The sequence below is a fragment of the Phalacrocorax aristotelis genome, chromosome 7 (assembly GCF_949628215.1).
Source record: "Phalacrocorax aristotelis chromosome 7, bGulAri2.1, whole genome shotgun sequence".
NCBI classification, from domain to species: Eukaryota; Metazoa; Chordata; class Aves; order Suliformes; family Phalacrocoracidae; genus Phalacrocorax; species Phalacrocorax aristotelis.
Window position 1 is genome coordinate 1,811,115 of NC_134282.1, and position 26,319 is coordinate 1,837,433.

At 43.2% G+C, this 26,319-nt stretch overlaps 1 protein-coding gene across 2 annotated transcripts; it reads right to left on the reverse strand.

Moving 5' to 3' along the window:
• Positions 1-925: 925 nt before the first annotated feature.
• Positions 926-24,788, reverse strand: MFN1 (mitofusin 1). 2 transcript variants are annotated; one of them, XM_075098417.1, is made up of 18 exons: positions 24,709-24,788; positions 24,125-24,246; positions 23,149-23,284; positions 20,141-20,303; positions 19,420-19,544; positions 18,398-18,506; positions 15,116-15,223; positions 14,253-14,406; positions 14,057-14,124; positions 9,186-9,307; positions 7,509-7,635; positions 7,131-7,235; positions 6,053-6,155; positions 4,848-5,077; positions 4,192-4,347; positions 3,477-3,673; positions 2,090-2,224; positions 926-1,274 (listed from the first exon to the last, which is right to left on the reverse strand). In XM_075098417.1, the coding sequence occupies exons 1-18, from the start codon at positions 24,729-24,731 to the stop codon at positions 1,205-1,207; spliced, it is 2,253 nt and encodes a 750-aa protein (XP_074954518.1). In that variant the 5' UTR covers positions 24,732-24,788; the 3' UTR covers positions 926-1,204. The 2 variants fall into 2 exon arrangements, with proteins under 2 accessions (XP_074954518.1, XP_074954519.1); XM_075098418.1 differs by lacking the exon at positions 24,709-24,788 and adding an exon at positions 24,322-24,412.
• Between the last annotated feature and the right edge of the window lie 1,531 nt (positions 24,789-26,319).

The following is a 26,319-nucleotide window of genomic DNA, read 5'->3' on the forward strand; positions in this document are numbered from 1 at the left end:
GTCACAGGGTCCCTCAAGTCCTCTGACGCCCCTCGCGCATCCGCCAACAGAAGCTGCCCGAGGGCCGTGCTCGTGCTGGGCCAGGCAGAAACAAATACCCAGTGCTGGAAACAGGCTCTTCGGCCTCAAATAACTCCCTGGCTCTAGCCTTGGCCTTTCACTCTGTTCCTTTATCGATAGCCCTTATTTACTGGAAAATAGCAAGTCCCTATCGCTTAGTCATTCAGTCATGTTAACACTTCCATAAAAATATATAAATATCCTGAAAAGGCTTTTTCTTTTATAATAAGTTAACATTTAAAAAGTCTAGTTAGAAAAAAGTGGGTGTTAAATGGCTACAGATGGCAACACCAAACACTTCATTTTAAAAAAAGAGGCTTTGCATTGCTGGAGGTGAGCACAGGTAAACGGCTCCAACAGCCCTGCCTAAAGTCTCGCCTAGCAGAGACCTGGCCTACAGCCGAGCCACAGGCCTGCACCAGTAAGGCCTGTCAAACCCAGCCTCTCCCTGCTCTCTGGCTCCAGCAGCAGGAGCTCGAGATCACACTGGACACCTTAAGCTTCCCCACCCAACGTGCAAAAAGTGTATTTTTACTTAATCGGCGCCATTGTGTCGAAAGGTGGCAGCCAGAGGGGGAATCAGAGCCTTGCGTTACTACCACCTCTCGCTCCGGTTGGAGAACAGGAGCTGCTGCCCAACCCCGCTTCTCTCGCTTTCAGAACAGAGCCCTTTCCCCACGCTCACGTTCAGCCATCCTTTCACTAAACAAAACCACACGAAAACGCAGCATCCTCCCGCCCCGGCTCATTCCTAAGCACCGGGCGACAGGAGGTGGTGATAACCGGGGTAAGCTGGGCCTCCCTGCCTGAGCTCCTGGATGCCAGGAAGCGAGACTTGCCGCTGCTCAATACTAACAAAAACCAGTAAGGATGTGGGGTTTTATTGTCAAGTGCCCAAAGAAATTTAGTGTTTAGAGATAATTTTTAACTCAAAAATCTGCAAAACAAACATAACTGAGTACCACGGCTCCTCGGTTTGGTTCACCGTCGGAGCCCAAACCAGGTTTGACAATAATTAACAAGTGTAATCAAAGTAACATTTAAAATATAAATCATTTCGTGTGGCTCCACAGAGGAGAAGTGTCACCTGTAAAGTTTCTACTTTGTCCTACAAAGGATCACCAGGGAGGTTCGCAACGATGCTTTATTTACTCTTTTGCAGGAAATGTTTTGTAAAGCGATCTAGTTCATTCTCCAGGTGAATGGCTTTGTTTCTGTAAAACAAACGCAATGGATTTACTTCAGCACAGTCACATCACAAGTGTTTAGTTCCTGTTCCTTCGTTCCCAAAACCCGCAGCACTGGGGAAATGCGCCACCAGCGCTCTGCCCCACCTTCCCTTCTCCCCAGGGGCCGAGTCCCCCCGGGACCTCCCTGCTCCCGGCCTCTCCTTCCAATGTTTCACCCGGGAGAGGCTCTGCGCTCCCTGGGAGGGCGTTCAGCGGGGCTCCAGCTCGCACGGCGCGGACCCTGCCCCGGGGCGCCCGCTCGCACGGCGCGGACCCTGCCCCGGGGGCCTGCGCTGCGGGGCAAGGCGCTCCTGCCATCCTGCCCTGAACGCCCTAGGCCCAGAGGCAGCCCACATCCAGGGCAGGGGGAAAAGCGCAGGCGGCTGAGGCTGCTCCCAAGGCCCTAAACCACCAATTGCCTCAAGTTTCTCTTCAGTCAACGCCTACTACTGGTACTAAAAGAAAAGCACACACACACAGCAGCTGCTCTCATATCCCCTGCAGGGAGGGCTCTTGGGGGCTGCCATCCTAACTGACCTATGGAAGACTGATATTCTTGAGAAAGCCATCTCTCCCCCACAGCAGAGAGGGGCAAAGGTAGAGACAATCTAAGACAGAATATTTTTGGAGCTTTGCTCACTCACCTAGGTAGAAGCACACCTTTATTTAGCTTAACCAGAGCTGTTCAGTTACGAGTAGAGACAAGAAGTGCTGCAGCACAGGGTTCCGCACCCGCGCCCGCCTCATTTCAGGCACCGCTCTCACTGACTCTGCTCGTGGCCAGGCACCCCCGGGCTCACCTTAGCTGCTTGGAGTTGCTCTGTATGTTCTCCAGCTGATCTATTTCTTTGGAAAGCCTACCAATTTCTTCTTCCAGGTTTTTCTGGGTAATATCCACCTGCTGACAGAGCCGAGCGAAGGTTGTGGCCATTTCCCTAAGGGGAAAGAGAGTTTGTAATCACGGTTTACAGAAGTCTGTCCTGTAAAAGAAACTGAAGAAGAAAAATAAGTAAATAAAAATCGCATGGCATTGCAGTGTGCAGTAGAACACAGCAATCAAAGGCTCCAGCTGTTAAAGGATTACAGAATAGCAGAAGGCAGGAGAAATATGGGGTTTTTTAAATTAAAAAAAAGAAACCTTAACCATACAAAATGCACCTCAGTCTACGCCAACACCACCTCCAGCAATCCTTCATCGACCGTCACAAGAGGTACAAGCCCGAGGTGGGGCCTCCGGCGGTCGCAGGCGCCCCGCGCCACGCTGCGCGCCCTGCCCAAGGGCAACGCGAGCGCTCCCAACCTGAGCTGCGAGACTGCTCCTTGCACAAAGGAGAAGCACCCCGGTCACCCCCCCAGGCCAGCAGCCAGGCGCTCCCACGGGAGGGGCGGCGCCTCCTCTCCTCTCTACTTCACCTCGCTGGAGCACTGGTTTGAGTCCAGCTCTTCCATGTCCTCACAGAGACACACAGCTGCTGGACACGGGGATGATTCTCTGTCCTCTGCGGAACTCTGTATTAGTAAAGTATTCCCTGGGCTACACAGGAGAGGTGTTTCTGCACCCTGGTGGTTAGAGGTCTCATTTAGCAGGCCCAATTTTCTGAAATAATAATTTCATCAAAACAAGCTGTTTCAACAGGAGAGGCTGAGGGAGACAATCACCCAGACAGTACTTTGCAGGGACAGGTGGAAAAGTATTTGGGAAAGAGACATTAAAAAAAGAAAATGAAAAAAAGGGGACAGTTCAGAAAGGCTCTTACGTTCCTCTTTGGCAGCACAGAAGAGCCAGGCCTGGCTGCTTAGAACTCGCCCGCGCCAGCCCTTGGGGCAGAACCAACGCTCACCATTACGGTGACTCGGGGCTGGTCCAATGCTAAGCTAAAAGCAGACCAGTTCAGCCTCCGCTGCAACCGGGCCAGCTCCCGCCTCTTCACAGGAAGGTACCAGACAAAGAGGCTGCATCTTAACAGTAACTCCCGCCCACCCACACACAGCGGCGCACGTGTTGACCTTTTCAGGTGGTAACTTCAAACCCTCTTAAAACTCCCTCGTGATAAATGCCCAGGGACACTACAGCTGCCTTCCCACATCACGCACAGCCCGGCCCCGCGGTACCCGCGCCGACAGGGACCCCCTACCCCAGTGAGGGCAACACCAGTTTGACCAGTATCACACCAGTGTGATACTCACTGTTGCACCTGATGGCTGCAATTAGCACTCGTAAGACTGACGATCATCTGCAGCTTTTCAGTGGCGTAGTTTACAAACTGCTGTTTAAAGGCTCTCTCTTTTGCTTTAGTGGTCCAAGTTAGTCTCTCATAAAGATATAACAGCCCATACATACTTAAGGAAAGAGAGATGAGTTTCCAGCCTACTGTTCTCCAAATCTGAAAAAGAGGATTCTTCATTAGCTTAAGTAAGTTGCCCTACAGATTAAAATCTAATTCCACCCATTTTTTAATCATCTCCGTGGCCCTTTTCACCAGATTAGTTTAAGAAAATATATTATTTCCATAGTATTATTGCAGAGCAATATGGCTATATTCAAATGAGCTGGTACCCCAGTGGCACGGAGAATATACAGGTTACAAAAGCCTCGCTGCTTTTTAATGAAGGAGGAAGCAAAGCTCCCGCTAAATCCACACTGAATGAGGCACCATCAAGTCATCCATTAATTCAGAAACCGAACACAGACGTATGTCATAGAGAATACATCCGACTGCGCTCAGAGTAATTAGACTAATCTTCTCGCTACACGCTGACCGCGGTAACCAGTGTACCACACGCGCTCATCCCGCCCCGTGTTATTAAGTCCGTTACACGCTTCATGTTGCGCCCAAACAGGAAAGACCAGCTTCATCTCTGCCACCACTCTAGAACAGTGAATGCTGCTAAAGCTACTTGCCACTCCGCCAACAACGATGATGCTCATAGAGGTCCGCGATGTCAGCGAAGCTAAACTCGTTACCAAAGGAACCACAAAATCATCGTGCGATACGTTCTCTGGAGTTAGGGCAGGAAGGCTGGCAGCAGACGGGGTGGTAGCTAAAGGATGAGGGATCTAGAAGAGTGGAATACGCAGCCTGAGTAAAAAGCATTAAGGAACTACACAGCAGACTGGTTTTATTTTATTTTCATATATTCAGGGTTTGATTTACTTAAAGGAAACTCCGAAGTCTGAACAATGCTCCCGATAAGCAGTGGGGGTTTTGACAGTTCCTTGCCTAACGGGGACTGGGTTAGAAGAAAGTTCCTATGCAGGGCTGGCTCTGCCGCCAGGATCCAGAAGTTACAAATGAAAAGGCTACTCAAAGGGTTCAATCTCAAGGAAAGCAAACCTCAGGTAACAGCTGCGGAAAGCTTAGTGAAGGTTTTTTGTTCCATTCTCACCCTGAATATAATCCTATAAAAAAAAAAAACCATCACCAAAAATATTTCACACAAAGGGACTAGGGGAAAGTAGCAGCAAGCATGTAAATAGAGGCAAATCCAGTAAAAATCAATATATTCTCACCAAGGTAAAACAAGGCACTTAAAATGTCAGCTTAATCAAGCACTCACTTGTAAATTCGGCTCTACTAGTCCCGACAGTACTCTCTGAGCTTGTTTAGGACCCAAGAAACGGTTTACAAGTGAAGTCCATCCCAAGGAAAAGTGGAACATGATATCCTCTTGAAAATCTGCACACAGACTGTGACAGTTTAGATCATAGCTAAGGTCAAACCTCCTGCATGGAATTAGCAAGTGGAGCTGGTTCTGAGCACCAGAAGGCAACAATGGCTTCAGGTTTTCTAGAAATAAAACAGAAGAGTGTAGATGAGTTCACATTAAAACCTTTAAAGCATGTTCACAAGTAGCGCCCTTGCGCTGCTGGGCAGCTCTGTGAGCTACGACCATCTAAACTGACCAGTTTTTTATTTCTTTATTTGTAAAACCAGTGGGCATTTTAGCAGTATTGACCCTAACAGAGCAGGCCATCTATTGTTCCAGTAAAAGAAAACAGTCACAAAACCAACTCACAGAGAAAGCACCGCTGGAAAAAAATGGTCATATTAACTGAAAGACTCTATTAGTGGTCAAAAGGTAAGGATGGACCAAGAAAAAGTTGGTTTATCCGGCAGTTCTGCGGCGCCATACAGAAAAGGCAACATGACTGCACAAGATGACAGAAGGCTTCATGTAATTCCACGATCTTGCTCTGAATCTTTTATTACCAGAACAGATCAGGAGAGATACGGATGTGCAAAAAAGTTACTGATTATTTAAAAAAAAAAAACAAAAAAACGCAGCAAAAACAGCGCACAAATATGTTGTGACAGGATCCGGTTTTGCACTCAGGATCTGGAGGGAACTGCGGAGGGGATTATACTGCAGAAACATGATGTAACAATTAGTGCATTTCATACACCTGCTGTGGAAGCCGAAAGTTTAAACGGGTTTATAAGCGGATTAGACGAGTTCCCAGAGCACAGCTCCGTTACTGCTTGCTTAAGCCATTAATCCAGCTGCAGTGTCGTGGCTCAGAACTCCCTAAATTGGGGGTGGATCACTGTGTTTACCCTGGTTCTTTATTCTTCTCCCCAGGCGTCCATTACTGGTTAATACCAGAGGCAGGCTACCCAGTCTTGATCTAGGATGGCTTTTCTTTTATCATTTTATACTGTTAATGTTAAATCATGATCAGAAGAAAATACTTTTAAAAGCAAGTTTTCTTAAATTGCCTTCCTCTAAAAAAAAGCGCTAACATTCCTCCCTCCTCATCTTACCAATTATCTCCTGCTGCGACTGATGCATTGACTGATTGACTTCACTGGAGCAACGATCAGCCAGGTTCTTTCCCAAACCGTCTTCTATATGTTTGTTCAGTTCCTGAAGTTTTATAAAGAATATACGCTCACCAATTTATATTTAGCTAATCAATTACATCATACAGAGCAGAGGTATGTTAAACACTGAGCACTGTTTTCTGCAGTGGAAAGAAAAGCATGTTACCATGGAAATACCATGCTTTTAAATTGCACACTGTGACTGAAAACCTAATTAAAGTGGCACAGGAAAGACTCCTCTAGGACTGTAAGCATTAAAAGGCATGTGGAAACGTCTGTACTTCCAATGAACTGTGATGAGGAAAAGGCTACCACTGCCATACTGCCCTGCAGAGCCTTTACTGCCGTCATTTGATGGGAGCCACTTGCGCTGCTCTGCACAAAGACAACCAGAAGCCATCAACTCGCACGGAGGTCTGCTCCGGACACTCTGCAGAGCCACGACAGCACAGCCTGTCCAGAAAATGCAGCGCTCCCAGCTGATCAACAGTGCGGAAACGGGTGGCACTTAGGGCAGCCGTTCATTAGCACCGAGGCCCGAGCATCAGAGGCAAAAGATGAAACTTACAGGTGTGTGCTCCTTTAAAATGCTAAGTTTGAGGAGGAATTTATAGAAGTTTTTACTAAACTGCCTTTTTTCCTTAAAAAAAAAAAACTATAAAGCCTTGGGTATTTGCAAGCTCATTTTATTTTTTATCTGTTTCATTTTAGGATTGATGAAAATTGTTGATGTAAGGTCTGTTTACTAGAAGTGAAGGCTACAAACCAGGACGCCAGTTTCAGGAGCCACTCCAGTAAAGAGACAGTTGAAACTAAAATTAATTTCTTTCCAAAAAACAAGGCAGAAAATGTTTTCAACCTTTTCCAGTTTTAGGTAAATGGAGATATGCGTATGGCAGAAAGCAAAAATCCTGCAATGCTTAAACAAAGCACCACATCAAGTGCTACGCAAATCATGGAAATTACAGAAATTAAGGGTAAGGCAGAGCCCGGCTTCAAACCATGCAAGAAAACTTACCGTCTTATAGAGCTTCAATACTTGAGGAGAAGGATGAAAATCTGAATAAAATTCATCAACTAAAACTGAAAGTCGGCAGATCTCATCGGTCATGGCAGAGGAGACCTGGAAGAATGCGGTAAATCCATAAAATGTTTCTCCTGCCTTTTCCAGCCAGAGTGAAAACAGATCACTGCATTAACCCTTCCAGTAAGCGATTCAATTACCGGACAGTCAGGAAGGATTGCCATTCTGAAGGGTTTTTTTTCTTAATATTGGAAAGGGCACATATGAGACATTTCAAATGTACTTTGTAAGGTGGATGGGCACCTGAAGGAGCTGCCTTACAGAAGGGACAACACCTGAATCTGGGAGATGTTTCACACTGCCATTACTTACTTTATTTTCTACTTCCTCAGTAACACGTTTGATTTTTTCCTTCGTATCTTCCGTCAAAATGTTCAGCTGATTTCGAACAAAGTCCAATCTATCCTTCTGATCTTCTCGCTCTTCCATTGAATGGACTCTGGCAGAGCAGAAAGGAGATCGCCATCACCAGCAGGCATTCGCCCAGTAATGGAACAAGCCCCAAAATCAGGCACAGGTCACCTGGCTGATGGTTTACTAAGCAGCCAAAAACAACCCACAGCAACAGTGGCCCAAGAAAGCAGAGGCACTGCTTCAGAACGACCGCAATGTAGATGTTCAATTTACAGGTGCATTGAAAGGCTGCACTGATCGAACGTGACTCAAATTACTGGGTTTTGAAATATTTACAAAAACTTTGTATTTTGTCACTTACAGAAGCGTTTGGAGTTGGAATTGTTAGCATTGTACATAATTACAACTAAAAAAAGGCAGGGGGGAGTCGGGGGCCTTTAGTACTCAGTCTATCCTGATTTGAAAAGAAAAGAGAAAGGATGAATCTGATCAAGCTGTCCTACTTCTGCTCACCAGCACCACTCAGCTGTTCCGTAACACCAACATGGGTCTGATGACCCCACAAAGCAAAGGGGAGGCAGCAAAAACTAACCTTGTCACAAACAACTCTCTTCAGAAGTCCTCCACCTATCATTTCAGTAAAAACTGCTTAAAATCTAAAGCAGTTCTATCTCGAAGGGCCAGCAGAAACATCAAACAGCAATTCAGATTAAGAGGGGTCACTACACAGGTTTGGGCATGTCAGCTGACAGAAAGAAGTAGAATATCAGAATATTTTCAAACACTTCACAGCATGTTTTCACAGGATCCGACAATGTGAGACAAGCTAGTATGCAAACACGGAGCTTGTAAAAGCTGACACACTCAGGAAGGCCAGTGTGTTTGACAGGCACAGTGGAGCCTGTTGAAACATAAAGACACGCTATTAACAGACACAAGAAGGAGATGGATGGAAAGGATTAAACCCAACAGCAAGTTCACCGTGTATAAGAGGGACAAGAGGTAGCAACAGAAGTGAGGAAAACGCACATACATATGCAAACCTCAGAGAATATACTGAGCTCTCAGACACAGTAGATGAGCTGCTCTCATTAGCACTAAAAGGATTACATGAGCAGAGAGAGAATAAAGATATTTAAGGATACAATCTGGACAGGGCCAGAGGCGAAGCCTCTATTAGCTCTTCTCATCCTTTACTGCATTCTAACCACTTGCAAATTAAAGTGCCTACAGCCTCCCATTTATTTTCTCTGTGTTACTGTTAACAAAAACTTAGGTAAAGCAGGCCCAAACATCACTTCTGAAATGCTGGATACAGCTAGAAAAACTTAAAATGTTGAGTGTTTTTGAAAAAAAGATTTGAAAAGCCACAGACTGCCTTTGTAATCCTAAGTCAGTAACAGAGAATAACAAAGTAAACCAAGATGCCTACACAGAAGCCCCAGACCAAGGACAAGACCGAGCAGTGCAAGTGAAGAGTAGTAAGACTGACACACCAGAGAAATTCTCTATTTCTTACCAAGTGAGAAAAGTGAATTTTAAAGCCCGTAATGGCCCAAGAAAATCACCAGCATAGAAACGGCTCCTCAGAGGATTTGGATAAACCAAAGCCAACCAGCCCTCCAACCGACCTACCTTTTCTCTGCTGCTGCCACGTTTATGGCGTCCATTATGTTTTTCACAGTATCTATTATCTGTTTAGCTCTGATAGTGTGCTGTTCAAACTTGGTTTTCACGGCTGACTGCGAGATACACTCCTGCGAGGGGCCCAAGCCACAACACATTACTGCAATTCCATGCCAACGCTTTCAGGAATTTCACTGTCAGAAAGCACATGCTGCTAATTTTACCATGAACTTAAACCAATGGGAAATCAAAAGGGAGAACGCATATAGAAATTAAGAGACAAGAGAATTGAAATCTCAAATGAGTCTATAGCAGCAAATCTGTACCTTCACGTTCATCCACAGTAATGTGCATAGGTTTTTATTCTCTTAAAATAAAGTAATTGTGTAAAATAAAAAGAAAACTCAGATGAATACATAAAATAAATCTAGCTCTTCAGAAAACCTTCCAAACTGTCTCTTTGGAATTATAAATGTCTAACATGAATGCTGGCGATATTGCCGAGCTTGAGTTTTCTCTCTAGCAATAAATATTCTTAGTTTGAGGAGCAGTTCTGTTGACAAAATTTGAAATGCTCATGTCAATACTTACTATCCAGAAACAAAATATACAATTAGGAATAAGAAACAAGGATTCTCTCACAGGATAAAAGCAAGCTGTTAAGTAGTCCTTAAAATATTAGCTCATTTGCAGGTTACTGAAGCGTTAAATGAATGAGTAGAGAATGCTCTAAAGATATGATTTCTAATCAATCTGCAATCTTCAATATTGTACAGCGATTCAGAAATTACAGGACACTGATTGAAAAGATATACAAATGTTCAATTTGGGAAAAACCAAATCAACTGTGATGAGCCATAAATTAAGACTGACTTTTTGCAAGCAACTGCACATCCTGAGCTAGGCGGCTAATTAAATGCTGTTGGAGTTCAGCCCGCACCGAGTCACCACAAAGGAGCATCATCATCTGTCTTTGAGGGGAGGAAAGCAAGCAGCTAGTTTCTTCCTAGCTGATCTATGGGTTTTTAAAATTGTTCTCAATCTACAGGTGCACCTTTTCTAGCACACACAAGCGTAGGTTGCTTTTAAAAGGCTTGCCTATGACCTTAGCATACGCTGCAGTAATAAATTTCACCTAAAAATAATACAGCAAAACAAAATAAACAAAATGGGTAAAATATATTCCCTGTTCCTCGATGAAGCAGATCTAGAAATCAGCAATGAAAGGCCAGAGTTTCATAAATATCAGCACATTGTAAGAGCTAGACTAGGCACAGAGGAAAGAGTCTTCCCACATTAGTATGCCGTAGATAAAAGGATGACAGTCACTCACAACACAATCAGAAAATCCAAGTTAGAGCACTAGGAAAAACACAAAGGTTAGTTAAACAACCGGGAAAGGTAAGAGGGGGACAGCAGCAGTTTTGCTGTGTCTATAAACAAGTATTTATCAAAACAAAGAGAAAAGGTGTGTTTCAACAGCATAACCAAACCCAGTTCCCTTCCAGCCCACTTCCAGAATAGCAAGAGTCTTTCAGCACACAGCTTCTTGCGTTCTGTGCGCTTAGGGAAGGACTCTGCAGTAGCATACTAATTCAGGCCGTATTATTCACTCCAGTTCACAGCCAGAATTACTATTCTGCCCTGCCTCCCTCCTCCCCACATCATTTCTGTTACCAGTTTCTTAAAGAAACCTGGGAAACACTACAGCCTGAGGCACAGTGGGGTTTGGTTTTACATAGAATACCCGCTAAGGACTGCTGCACAGTGCACTGTGCATGCGCTTCTTTGTTGTCTCCATAAGGTGTTTCTGTGTGTATCTAATCGCAAAATTTCAGAAGATACACACACAGGCTACCTTCTCTCATTCCACAACATAAAAATTCAGAGTCAATCCACTAATACAATCCTTTAAGACTACATATTTTTTTCTTAGTTGTAAGACAGCTGACATACATAGTAAGATGATTTTTAAGGCCACTACACGAAGCTCTAAAATCTTAATTTCAGCACTGCTTACAAGTATTTCTAGTAAAGCCTGGACCAGTTCGTCTTTTAGCAACTTTAACCACTCCGTGCTTTGCCAAAGAACATGTTAGATCGACTTTTGGAATGCCTTTCGCCCTCACACAAAAGTCTACATAAATGCAATTACAAACCTTTCAAAAACAGTCCAAATTTTTTCCCATATCACAACAAACTGGCACCAATGGGTTGTTTCTAGACCTTTTTTTTTTTTTTTTTTTTTTACAATTCTAGCTGTACTGAGCTCATATTAGTCCTGGGACAAACAGGCTTTCCCACCAGGGAACTGATACTAAAATCGGGAATGTGGAAGTACTGGAGAAGTAACAGTGCCTCCTCTCAGCCCTTGTGGACGAGAGGAAGAAGCCGTCCGACTTTAGTGAAGACAAAAGCAGGGCGGGAGAATCGAGGAGGAGCAAACCCAGCAGATATAGCCAGTGGGAACACGGAATGTGTGGACAGGTTTATAAATGAGGTGATGGGATAGCTGAGAGATGTGAACTGGACGAAAGAGCGCAAGAGACATTTGGAAAGCCTGAGTGGGGCACCTGAGCAGGGACAAGGAGCTAAAGGCAAGGCAGACAGACCGAAGCAGAGAAGGGGTCAGTGTTTGACAAGGACAGACAGAAGCATCTGTGCTCTCTTCTCCTCCCTTTCACACCCTGGAGTATAACCCGAGCGTCCTGGGACTTGCAGCTCCTCTGGCAGGGAACAGGGTAAATGCAAAGCGCTTTAGCCAGAAGTGCTTAGGCTGTACTCATGGCTAAACAGCGTCTGAGTTTGGTCCAGCAGTTCATAAAGCTGCATCAAGTAGGATTTGGTTCCCAGACTGAACACAGGAAAGCATATCTAATGTGTGATATTCTTCATTAATATACGAGCTGACATAGCCTGCTACTGGCAAACATAACTGACACCAGCATGCTATTGTCATCAGTTACTTTATCAGCTCAAGTGACAGTAATTTGAGTATTAGGTCTGAAGATTTCAGACTTGGTGCACGATCTAAGTATCAGCCTTGCCTTAAAAGCAAATCAAACGCCATCATAACTTAGGAGATTGTCCACAAAACCTGAAGGTAAGAGAGGCTGCAACATCAGACACTCCAAATTGCTTTGGGAGTCTTCATTTAGCACATGTTGTCATGCTCTTTAAGCGGTGTGATCACGCTCCTATTCAAAGCCATTCATTACGATTCCAGGATGAAACATGGCTGAGCAGGGAAAAACATCACAGAATCCACTCTCACTGTTGGGAGTCGTAAGGTGTGCAACAAATGAAACAGATAATGTGAAAGAAGATAAAAGCTGTTTTAAGGCCATTCAGTGCTGTCACAGAATTGTTTCTTGTCCCTGCCTCTGCCAAAGAAACTCGTCATGGTTGCGACCTTGTGATGGCTGCTTCTCATTTTGGTGGCCAACTCGAGACTGTGACACCTGACTCACAGGTGTGCTGAGCACTTACAGCAGCACATCATTTAGTAAGTCATATGTCCACCTTAATCTTGAAATAGTCTAAGTGTTGAGTAGTTAACTGTAAGAGATTTTGTCAAAAAAACTTTGGGTACAGCACTCAGCAAAACATGTTAGAGAACAACAATTGATTTAGACACTTAATTTCCACTTCTCTCCTACCGGTTGCAAGTTTCCTACTATAATTCTAAGAACAAAAATTACAAACAAAAATGCATGTTTGGCTACAACTAGTGATACAAGCAAGAAATTTCACGCCTCATGGACGCAGGCCATGCCGGTACTCTGAACAAATCATTTCAACACTCAGCCATCTATCCTAAGAGTGTGGATAGGGTTAAATTTAAACTTTAGTCTGACATTTTCTTGCTTTTGCAAGACTGAATCAAGCTGTTTTTCAACAACTTTTGATACACACACGTCACTACAGACCTTGGTGTTGCTAAGGTCAAGTGGGCTGCTTGTAGTGAGAGAAGAAATACTTTTCAGAGGCAGTTTGATTTTTGTAAAATACACCAAACAAGAAATTACTGGTTGAGGCATGCAAGAGCAGTCTTGCGCATTTGCTGTACACAAATCACAGTCACACTGTTCAGGCTCACGTTGCGTGAAATATGCCGATACATACCACACAAAACCATCAAGGCATATCCTAAATGCCTCCTGCAGATATTTAAGAATGGCTTTAATCAGAGTTATCAAATTCAGCATGACAAATGGATCCTACCACAAAGAAATTACTCAGCTGTCTAGCCAGTCCACCTGGAGAAACTGAAAACTCCAGCTATGAATACAGGTAAACTGAGGGTGAAGGGTGGATTCTGTATAGCAACAAGAATGCAAAAATAGCATTAGTGTTCAGAGTATCAGAGCTAAGAGGTAGATAATGGTGAATATTTCGAAACTCTGGCTTTAAAAATGCAAGTAATTATTTAGATTTACGTTGGTGAAACAGAATGTCTTACTATTTGTGTCCTGAATTACAATAATTAATTACAAACCTGCAACTTCAGAAATAAAATAAGGCTTACTATGCAGCAAACATTTCACCAGCTCATGGTTCTAAGTGACACACAGCTTTCTAAGAGCATCATCTCTTTTTATATAGACTACATTCACATTGAGGTCTCAAAACATGAGCTGAGAGTCCAGTTTTGGTACTTTCCCTCACTGAACAACACTTTTTTCCAACAACTACTTGCTACTCAAGGTGAGAACAGATGAACAGAGACCACAGATAAAGCACAGCTGTTACGAGGTTTGAATGCCTTACGTTCCTCCACTTGGTAACATGGGTAATTGTGCAGTAAAGTTAAGCTAAGCGTAAGCAAAAGCTACCTTTGCATTAAAAGACAGGCAGTCTAAAAAGGTGATCATAAATACCTCAAATATCTGCTCAAAATGTTGAAATTCCTGGAATCTTGTTTGAAATCCTTCAGCAAGCGCTTCACCTGCGAAACATAATGGACCACGAGGGAGAGAGCGATACCTCACAGCAACGACTATCTTAATTTTTTTTTTAATCAGGTTTTACAATATTTTTTACAATATTTGAGGAAAAGCAGGAGTTCCTACATACCACCCTCTGGCATTCCTTGGGCCTTCTGTCTCCTCGCACTCAGGACTTCTTTTGCTGAAACAAAAAAGATGCGATTCTTCGCTTCTACAGGATCAATAACTTTGAGCTCGTCAACTAGAAAAGTGAGACAGCGCTCCATGTGCTGCCTACGCACCTGAGGAAAAGGTAAAAAGCTCATGAGAAAAATGCAAAAATTGAGCTGTCATCAACTCAGAACATCAGGGTCAGAAACAGATGCCAGACAAGCCCTTAGATAGCAGATGCCCTCTAATCCTACTGACGCAGCAGCCGCTTTTAACTATTCAAACAGCCCTGGAAGCAACAGTACCTTCTTCTACAACTGCCTGTGTTTATGTAAGCTAGCTGCCATTGGAAAGATCCGAAGAGCACACTGAACTGTTACCACCTGACGCTGTACTTTGCTAGCTACTCTATGCACATGTACATGTGTAACCTGTCCCTCAGGCTGCATTGCCATTACAGAAATAAAAGGTAATCCAAAGAACAACTTTACACCTTTAAAGTAGTAAAAACTTTAAAACTACTTTAAAACAAGCTTAACTGTGGAGGAAAAAGGTTCTAAACAAGCTTCCCACTGTATTACCTGCCTCCTGCATATATTGCAGCTTGAATTGCAGGTTGCTTTTTGCTCTGAAGAAGGAATAAGTTATTTCCATTTTCTGACCAAACAGCTTATCCTTTCATTACTGAGACAAAGCTGGTGTTTTCATATTAATAACCGTATACCTAGGCAATTTAGCATGCTTTTATGCATGTGGAGGCCTTTTCTTTATATATATACATACACACACATTTTTTTTTTAAAAAAAAACAACCCAAATAAGAGCCATCAAGTCACTCACATCTTCCATATATTCTGGTTCCGATGCGGAGGCATCCCATCTATTATTCAAGATGAAGATGTTTGGCTTGGAAAGTCGTTCATTCACTTTATGGAAAAAGTGTTTTTCCTAAGAATTAAAGCACAAACAGAAAATTCCCCAGACATCCAAAGCAGAGTCACGCATTCTTCTCCAACAGACTCTGAAGTTAATCCAGCTTTTTAGAAGTTTATTTAAAGGAATTCATTAGCATTAAAACCCACAGATATCCAACACAAAAAAAAAAGGCTTATGATAGCTCAAAAGTCATCAAATGTCTTAAAACTGATGCCAATGCTAAAAGTCAAAGATACTGCAAGCTTCTCTAAAAATAGGTACAAATACAAATTAAGAAAACTTCCAAAACACATAGCTTAAAAAACAGTGGAAAAGAAAGTCTGTTTTTTCTATAAATCCATCACATCATTTCCTGACCTTTTTTTTTTTCTCCTTCTTGCACTCTTACTGTCGCAAAACTTCATCTCCTTTGATACTTCTAGCACTCTGTTAAATTTGTACGCAATTGTGTGACACTCAAAATATTGTGTGGGAAGAGAAGAAGGGATCAAGGACACATAAAACATGACTGCCTCAGCTCATTTTGTTTTTTAAATAAGACGCTTGGCTACGCCTTCCTTACTGGAACCACTAAGACACTCCTGTTCACCCTGCCAAATCTGGTTTCCGCATCGAGAAAAACACCCTCCAACTCTATTCTTCAACTAGGCAGCGTCAGCTTCAACTACAGACAAGTTACATTTCCCATATGGGGATGTATGGCTTAAGCCACTGGAAAAGCCATTGCTGGATGTTTTGATTTTAAAAATAAGACATGCATCCACCTGAAAATGTAGTTAGGTCCCTTGCCCATACCTACACCCATCATTGCTGTTTTCATAGTCATAACGGGTGAGTCGTGATGGAGTGAATCCCCACTCAGCACAGCTCGAACAGCAGAGATCTCTGTGCTGCCATAAGCTTTTGGAATCCGCAGCAGGACACCACCATGTGTTCTGGGCACAACACTGGAGATATATTAGCTCCATCAGCCAGGGAGTAAGCATGTGTAAACAAGATTACTCTTGCAGAAATACAAACCTTGTCTAAATAGAATTTATGAGGGAGTTTTGGAAAAATCACATTTCCGCAAGAAATCTGTAGTTGTGTAGCAGCTGCCAAATATTCTCAAACCTGTTATAGTAAGAGGTAAAAATAATGCCTAGGGAGGATGAGAACATAGTTATCATATGCTTTACCTGAAGGATAAACTTCTGCAGATGAAAAAAAGATATTACCATTTGCCACAACGCAAAGGGAAATACAAATGCTTTAGAGCAGTTACACAATTGTTAAAGGCAACTTCTTTGTATCTACCAGGCTAAAAGAATTAAAAAGGAGAAAGAGAGCTGCTTATTAAGCCAAAGCCTCGATCGTAACAAACATGTACTTCCTTTCCCTCCAATATACACCCCGGACACACCGGTTATTTCCAGATTCTAATAATTACAAGGTGCTCATTGTTACATGAGGATTCATAGGCACGGCAACCAAAAAAACTCACCACGGCTTTAATGCTTCAAACAAGTTGCAAGACTAACCTACTTCTATTTAGCAGCCTTCAAGCGTGCCTGGCAAGGAACAAAGATTGGCCAAAAATCACATTAAAAAGCAGAGCAGCACTTCTGTGACTGGGTGTTAAGGGTCAAACAAAACCAAAATTAACTGAATCTTCCAGTAGACATACAGCCTATACATCTTTCCTGCATATTTACTCAGTCAGATTGTTTTTAATTATTTATTTCTCCTGAGCAAATGAGAGCACCAAATCAAATTTGGTCTTTTCTCTGTTACTTCATTACACCAAACTGAAACCTGGCGCACAGGTCCCTATTGTTTCCATGTTTTTATATAGTAATGTGCTGTTCACTAAAACCCAATCTTTTTTTCTTCCTTTTTTTTAATTAAAAAACCCAAACCAACTATGGTAGGCACATAATGCAAACAATTTCTAGACTCCCTCCATACTAAAAGCTAAAAAGCGCCCTTCACGTGAGATAATGGAGAAGATAAAGCCACAGTTGTGCCAAATCTCCTTTTTGCCTTGGATGTTGTCAGAATCTTCTTTCTTTGTCTTTTAAATCACATCTCTTTTGTATTTGAGTCTTTGTGGCTTCAGCCCAGAAGATGGAATGTAATGTTTCTGAACTCATTTTATGCTCTCAGATTTCTACCAAACTATTCTAATTTGCTACAATGCAAGGAAATGCTGTCTTTGTACACTCAGTTCTTTATTTTATTAGAAATTGCCTCAATAATTAGAAAGTTCAGGCACTGCATGCCAGAACTATGCTCAGATCAATCACAGCATTTTATTTGTCTGCAGTAGGCTTAATAAAAGTCTTCAAGAGATTTCACAGTAGCATTACACTACATTCTGGCAGTCCCTCATCCAATAACTTAGAAACCTTATATTGATCTTGTCTGCATTCACAATACTTAGTTTAGTCAAAACTGGAGATCGCTACAAAATTAAAGCAAATCTCTGGTCTTGTATTCGAGTATCACATCAGCTCCTTTGGCCACCTTGTATGCTCTCCTATGAGTCATCCAATATTTAGGCTGCAAGGCATACAGAAGTCTTCTCTCTCCTGAAACAAGGCTTTATAGAATAAAGTTGGTAAAATAGTATCTTCAGCTCTCCACGTTGCACTGAACCATGCAACATGAATGCTTATTGCTAGCATCTTCAGAAGAAGAAACACAGTCCAATGAGGGCAACTGGTAGCACTTGTCCTCAACGCAAGGTGGACCGAGGGAATTCACCCTCTTCTGAGACAAGAACACATCAGGAACAAGACAGAGATTCAACTTCCTTCACATACTTTGTGTATTTTACTGAACTTCTGGATATGAAATATTCCATAATTTATTTTTCTTTGATAGTACAAGTGTCTTCAGCTGACAAATATCAACAAACTGTAAAGTGAGACAAGCACTATGTCATCCATTTATTAAAAAAGAAGAGATAGAGGAGAAAGGAGAGATAGAAAGGAGAAATGTGATGCTCAAGTCAGAGTAAGCAAAGCAGGTAAGAAACCTTGCTCTCCTTTCCCTAGTGAGGGCTATACATTGCTTCCTGCCTCCCACCCTCAAATCCTGTTCACAAGATCTAAGTGCAGCAATTCGTGGAAGCTTCGGTAAAGGTCAGTTACGGAACTGCTGAATATCTAAAGGAAGAAGTAACAAAATCATTGCACATCATACCGTGTTCATGAGAGTTGATTCAGAATTGGCAACCAAGACAAACACATCAGCATCTAAGCAGAATTTGTCAATCCAGCTGTCGAGTTCTGTAGTGACATCTGTGCCTGGGCTGTTGAGGATAAAAAACCCCACAAACTCGTATTTATCCAGCAAAGGAGTATTTGATTTTTAGAAACTGATAAAAATAGAGTAGGAGTGCCTAAAGGCCTTTTAAGAAGGTACAAAGCTTTATACCTTTAGATTGATGTCTAACTCAGGCTTAGGGCAAACATAGCAGAAGACAATTACCATTTAGCACTTATCAGTCAGTCACTCACTGGACCATCTACTCATCCCAAAATGCAATTTCTAACGAATAAATATGCAGAGCATAATAGCCAAGAAAAGTGACAGGCAGTCTGTCAGAAATCTAGGCAGTCTCACAGAACCATCTCCCTCCCCATGCTCCAAGTTTTAGATTTTAATCAAAAAGGACAGATGTTCATAAAATATTTTCTCCATTGATCAAGGCTTTCTCTGAAGCAATATGCTATACAAGCTGTGCATAGGTTTAATAAAAAATTTAAATTAAGCTAAAACTACAGTGCTGCCAGTTTTTCAAAAATAAGTGGAACACAAGCATTAGGTCATGTTTGCAACACCTGAATTACTGCTGGTTCTAATTTACTCTATTTAACAGTAAAAAGACTATTTTCTCCTTATAAGCACCTGTTCCGATTCCAGGCTGTTTTCTTTTCCTTTTGCATTTCACCTTTAGCAACCAAGATCATGCAAATCGAATCATGCCCTATATCATACCTATGCAAGGATCCCTTCTGGGCTTCCAGCACACTTGTGCTACGCAGATGTCCCCAGGGAGATGGCACAACTGCACCAGCTTAGGAGTCCAGCAGTGCATCAAATCAACCAGCTCCCTGCCCCAGCCAGGCTGGCTTTTTCTGTGACTAACAGGACCTGAGCTTGCACCCAGACTATAACAGCTAATTTATTTAAGAAAACATTTACTGAAACAGAAAACATACCTGTCCACTAAAACCAAATCATCTCTCAGCAGGGCACACTTTGACTTGGGCCAAAAGACATGGACGAGGCAGCCAGCCTGCAAATCTTTATCCATGTGAAGCGCGTGGGCAAGCTGATTGACTGTCTATAAAGAGCATAAAGAGAAGACAAACATGAATATGCACCACAAACAAGTCTGTAAACCAGTCTAATTTGGTTCTCAAGCAAACCTGGATAGGATCTATCTTGAAGAGGATACAGAGTTCATGCTTCCTTCTGGTGAATATTTGCAATTTTTGTTTGTTTGTTTGTTTTAAAGCTCTTAGAGTCACCAGCATCAAAAGAACAAGTTCTGCCTTGAAACCTAGACTGGAGCTCGCCTCAGAGGTTTAACATCTCGATGTGTGCAGTTAAATCTGCTGAGCACCAGAAGGCATGCATGAGAGGCACATTACAAATCCTTAACAAGTAACAGAACTTACTCTCAGTCATATAAAAATAAATCACTCAACATATGCTATGCTACAACGAGACACACATAAGTTGTTTCTCCGAAACATCCAAGAAAAATTGTGAAGTAGACCATTTTAGTTTGTTAGTTATTCCCTCCTAAAAAAGAACTTTAAAAAGCAGAACAAGTTAGCCTTACATTTTTCTTAAGACTTCAAATTGCTGTTAGAAGACAGATCTTTTGAGGAATGGTTACCGTGAAAAGTAGAGTTAATAATTCAAAAACTGTACCTTGACACTCTTCTTTTCATCTGATCCTTCTGTCATGAGATAAGCCTTATCTCCATCTGTCCCTTCCACACTGAGAAAGCAGTTAGTTGTATGGCCAATCCCACTAGGAAGTACCTTATCCCACAGCATCGCATTAATGACCGAACTTTTCCCACTGCTCGTTCTAGAGGGACAGAAAATAAAAGCACTTTGAGCATGGTCTTGACCCGAAGGCACCCCCATTTAATTGCATCAGACCCACACACTGCAAACTGATTTGGGTGCAAGAGCTTCAAGCCAGTACAGCACTGCTTGCCAAAACAGAATAGGGAGTGCAGGATAAGTTCATAGCAATAGCAATTCCAAAAATCTTTATCGGTATCGAGATTGCCTATCCAACCAAGAAAACCAATTTTCAATGTCTAACACACACTGGATCAAGCTCAACCAGCCCAACGTGTATTGGGAAAGCGTGCTTCATCTGGCATGCCTCAGCCTGAGTAAGGCATTTCTAAAAGATATTGGCTCAACCTTGCTACCAGAAAAAGCATCTAGCAGAAAAAGATGCCTCAGATCACTTAAAGCAATTGCTCAACCACAGCATGCTGTCCCATGTAAGAGGGCAGCCTGCCCTCTTCTTTGTGCCAGCCCTAGCATTCCTGTAGAAAATGGTCAACTGCAAATACATGTAAATTCTGGGCAGAATTCTGTTCTGATCAGACAACAATTCCACGTCCCCGCTCACAGCAAAGCTAAAGGAGTTCCAGGGATGCTGGAGGAGGGCACGAGGGGAACACTGCATGACAGGAGCAGGGAAGGACTACCCTCTATGGTGGTAATCAACAGTGACTCCTTAAAATGTCCATGAAATTACCACCTCAGCAACTTCCCGTCTTTAGAGAAACATCTGATCTTTACCAGTCAGAAAGGAACTGCTGCTTCTGATGGAGTCTTCTAGGCATGAGATGGGGTGCAAAAAGAGCATCGCTGTACTACTGCCTTCAAAGCACTGCTGTCTGGGAATTCTCATCACACCCAGCTATGACAACTCAGAACAAATTGATGGATGATAATCTCAACTGAATAAAGATTCCTATGGTAAGACATGTGACAATGTGCAAAAAACCCTCAAATTTATTTCTTGTGCATAATCCTTTTATAATGCAAATGCTGCCTTTAACAATGAAACCTAGCCTTGTCCTCATTTCAGAAGGAAGAGGTAGCTAAATTAACCAAAACTCTGTTGATTAAAAGGAACTCGTCACCAACTCAAGATTCTGCAAGAACCTGAAGTTCTCAGTAATGTCCTACTTCGCACTAACCCCCTACCCCTCACCCAGAAATATTTGCAGTTTAACTATTACACAACAGTATGAAGTCACATAGACTATAACTCATTTCTGAACTGCTACTTCTGGAAAAAGTTCAGTGCTGACTGTATAACAGTTTACAAATGTCTTCAAAATGTCAGCAGCAGAGTTAAGTTCTCTTTTTCCTGCTCTGGATTTCTGCCCTTTGCAAAAGCAACATTTATCACACATCACAGCTTGTAAACGTGTTCCTCTTAACTCTATGAAATATCAAGGCTGAGAAACAACTAATTTCTTTATCCCAAATCCTTTTATCGTTTTTCTTTAAATAGCTCAACTATTTTTAGCAAAATAAAGGTAAGACCGCAGTTGTACACACTTTTCCCAAAACTATTACAGAATTTTTAGAACTAAAGTATGAAGATTCATACTCCAGAAAAAATATGTAACCAAATGCTTAAATTTAAGCACAGAAAATCAATCTTCCTGAAGCAAAGTGGACTAACAGCGCCCAGAATAACAAGGCACATAAAAGCATTTGAAAGCACTAGAACCACCGTCTAAAAGGACTTCACTATCTTATATCCAACTTCACATTCGTTAAGGCAGATTTTCATAATCTTTCTACACCCTCCACATTTTATAGGAACAGAATGGCGCAATGTTTGGAATGCAGGTGTTTATTAAAAGTGTCAAGACCCAACCAAACTTTCTCACTGAAAACCTGAAGACCTTTCCACTAAGACGAGACTGAAACACAAAGCGCAATACATACAAGCAGAGACACATAAAACCGCAGTGCTCTGGGTCTATACAGCTGGCAGCACCTCTCCAGAATACTCTAGTAACACATTTCAGGTGCAAATACCTTTAACTTTTTTCCTGCCACAAAAATAAAATAAAATATAGCTGAGATGATCCCAAGGTGACCAAAGCTAAAAATTTTCAAATACTGAAAGTAGTTTGTTTTTTTTTTTTTAAGAACAGAAGGGACTTTAAAACACCCATAACTTTGGAAGCGGTATCTAAATATGCAAAAGGTTTGACACTTGGTCTGTAGGAATACTGCCAAGGACTGTGAACTAGAGCTTTTACTAATTAGTGATTCAGAAAAGCAGAAATTCATAGCTTCATTCAGACTGATCCCTCGGCTGTACAGCACGTTGTTACTGTTATCCCTTACAATCATCACACAGATCTGTCAGACTAATGATACAACCAACAAGGCAACCGTCTCTGACTGTCTGTTTTTCTTCAAGTACTTATATACGGAACCAGACAGCTCCAAGTTTCCTTTTTCAGTACCTGTGATCAAACACAAAAGTTCTCAACAGTAACAGTCCACTAAAACAAAGCTACTGAACGAACAAAACCACCACGTTAAGAAAACAAAAGCCGTTCTGGAGAAGATGACGACAAACTCAGACCTTCCTAAGTCAAATTATGGATCTATACACGATAATTATGTTACAAAGATTATCAGTGAAACACATGTCTCAAGATATATATAATTAACCTACAGTCATGAAGCAAAATGGCATCAAAGAAATATTCAGCAACAATTAAATAAGAGTGATTGTGGTTTTATGTATTATATTTCAAACAACAATTCTATGATGAAGCACTAATTACAGCGCATTTAAGTTAGAAAAATGGACACTAAACCCTGCAAGATGGGGGGGGGAGATCAAATTAAGTTCTGGTAATTCCATTCATTACCTGCCAAAAAATGCCACTTTCATGTGTCTCCGTGAAAGCACCTCACCGATGACTGCTAACTTATTTTTATATGCCTGTATTTTTGCTAGGTCATCTTCTGTTGCTACGTGTTCAAGGTCTGGATTCCTGTATGTTGCTACACATAGAAAAAGAATAACATAAAAGCAATTATGTACAGAGCACGTGTGCCAGGATACAAGATACAGATTATCAGTGCTTCACATGCCAACAAAGGTCTGTGCAAATTTTAATAATACAGTGGTAAGGAAACAGAACAAACAAAACCCCACTACAGACACAGGTATCGGCCCTTGCCATTTGATAGCTCCACCACAAGAACTTGTGAAACCATGGCATGAAAGAGTTTGGATTAATCAACAATCTAACTGCTGGATTCCATAACCCTGTGAACACAGCCTGCCGTGCCAGTATGCCCCTCTCTTGGCAACACCCGCTTCCTTCAGAAGAGAGCCGTGACCTCTCACAGATGCACCAGCTAGGCTGGGCTGTCTTCTCCCAGCAGAGCTCACCGGGGCAATGAGCAAACAACTCCTTGCAGCGACACACGACTCCACGTTGCTAACATTTCCGAGGGTGTAACCAGCGGTTCCTTGCGTTACATCATATTGATCTACTTTCCTACTGAATAGTGGGAGAACCCGTTTGCCCTTTCTTCTGTGCATAAGAAGGCACAACAGGACTACCAACGCCGGAGCGGTTAAGCTTTCGCCCTCGTGGAAAGGAGGCTAGGCTACCAGCCCAAGCGATGCAATCAGCTTTTCATATACATAACTCCCCTAGGCACCCCTGCTAGCCTAAGTTGAAAAAGATCAATGTTGAATGAAAATCGTGACTATTTCTGAAGGCACATGCTTACACAAACAGCATACTGATATGTATTGTAATGTATGTTGTGGGGCTGTAAAACATATTCAAAGCCACAGACAGGACACTCGTGTTTAAGTCGAAAGCTAACCTTCCACAAAGGTCGCTCCCTCCGTGACATAGTCCAGCAGCTGGTCGAAGATGGCAGTGATTGTCTTTTTAGCCAGCACAAAGTGCTTCAGCGGAGAGACAGTAGCTTCTGCCATTATGCAACTGCAAGGAAAGTTACATAAAAGTGACCAAAACGCTCAGGACACCCGTGTACGCGAAGAGCGATACGCTTCTCACCCAGGGGTTGCAGGAAAAAGAAAAAACCCAAAACTCCAGACCACGACGAACGCCGGTAAGCTCAGTTTATGCCGGTTCTATTCCCCTGACCTCTCCGCCTCACCTCGCGCCCCGACAGCGGCTCACAGACCTCGGGGACAGTTTAAAACCGATTCGGGGCGGTCTGTTCTCGAAATAGGGAGACTTTCCCCTCACAAATCGCGGCTCAGAGCCTCCCCTTCCCCCCCCGCCCGGAGGTCAGCGCCGCCCCCTCAGCCCGCCGAGTGCAGGCCCTGTCCCCGCCACCGGCCCGGGGAAGGTCCCGCCGCGCCCGCCCGCCGCCGAGAGGAGGGCGAGGGCCCGAGAGCTGGAGGCCGTGGGCGGCCCGACCCGGCCCCGCTCACTTACGGAGCCCCGGCCCGCTCCGCCATTACCCGCCCAGCGGGGCCCACCCCGCCACCGCCGGGACGGAGGCGGACACCGCTTCCGCTTCCGCCCCACCCGCCCCCAGAGCCGCCGGGGGGGGGGGGGGGGGAGCCGCCATTTTTAATGAGGGCGCAACGGACGGGGCGGCCGCCATCTTCAGCGAGGGCAGGGGCGGGGCGCGACGGCGGGGCCGCTCCCAAATGGAGCCTGGGCCTTCCCCGTGAGGTGGCGGCGGCCGCCCGCGCCGGCGGAGCGGGGGGAGGAGGAGGAGGAGGAGGAGGAGGAGGAGGAGGAGGAGGAGGAGGGCGGCCCCCACCCCGTTAGCGGGTGCCGTGGGGGTCTCGAACAAAGACAACGCAGCCTGACTTGGGGTTCCTGCATGCTGCCAGCACCGTGGTTTAATCAAAGTCAGCTCAAACGCCAAGTACGTTTCAGGAGTTAAAAAGCACTACTAAGTTATACATTTGATACAAGGACATAAGAAAATGAGAACAACCACAAACAACATCAACGACACTTAGTAAGCATCATAGAGAATGCGTTACTTGAGAATTACTAATCTGCTAATTAAGTTCTTGCAATAATTGGTGGGATCTAATTTTTGAAGTCAACGGAACATTTCGTATAAAAAAGTTCTCTTGTTCAATAACAAACATGATCCGGGAAGCTGAAATACACGGCACGCATCTAACCTAAAGGCTCGTTAGTCTGAAAAGCAAAGCAGCAAATAGAAATTACTTCCAAATACAAAATACTTCCAAAACAAACTCTCATGATTTTGTCTAGCTTCTAGTTAGAACGCTGCTCTTGAAGCAGACGAGCCTTGCAGGTGCCAGCGCAACGACCAAGGAACAACTGAATTCGGTATGCTCATTGAGTGTCTCAGAGGGAAGACAAAACACCAGCATACTTCCAATTACTACAGTTAATTTCTCTCATTGAAGACGGAGAGGAATGGCCCAAGCTGTGGGGCTGAAGACAGCTGCAGCCTCGGGCAGTCCCAGCCCAGCTGCATCTGCTGCGCTCAGCTCACCTCGGCGCAGCAATGGCAGGGCTCTGACCTTCCACATACGCGCTCCATGGAAATAAACCAAACTCGTCGCCCCTTCCATGGGAATGCCACGCTGTCCTTGGCACGTACAGTCATTCCTTTTGGCTGCCAACTTCTAGACAGACTCCACTCATTACCTATTTTTTCTACTACTTAATATCTATCTTGTTTTAGGCCGCTGATCATGTGGAAGCTGATATCCTACTTCTGTTCCTGCTATGGTAAAATGGGACAAGCTACTCCTGTACATTTTCATTTACTTTCTGACATATTAAAAAGAAAATATTAACATTGTTCCCTTATTTATAAAATCCAACCTAAGACAAATTTGAATACATTTCCTAATTAGACACCATGAAGTACCTTTTAGTTAGGATTTATTTGGCTTCATAACATTCCTGCAGGGTATTCTTTTCGTTCCCAGTTTAGAAATAACACAACTCAAAGATAGACATGGAGTTTTTCAGGAGTGAAGCAGCAAGTTTTCTGTGTCTCAGGGCTCTCTGCTTTTGCCTTGCCTGTACAGGACACAATGCCAGTCT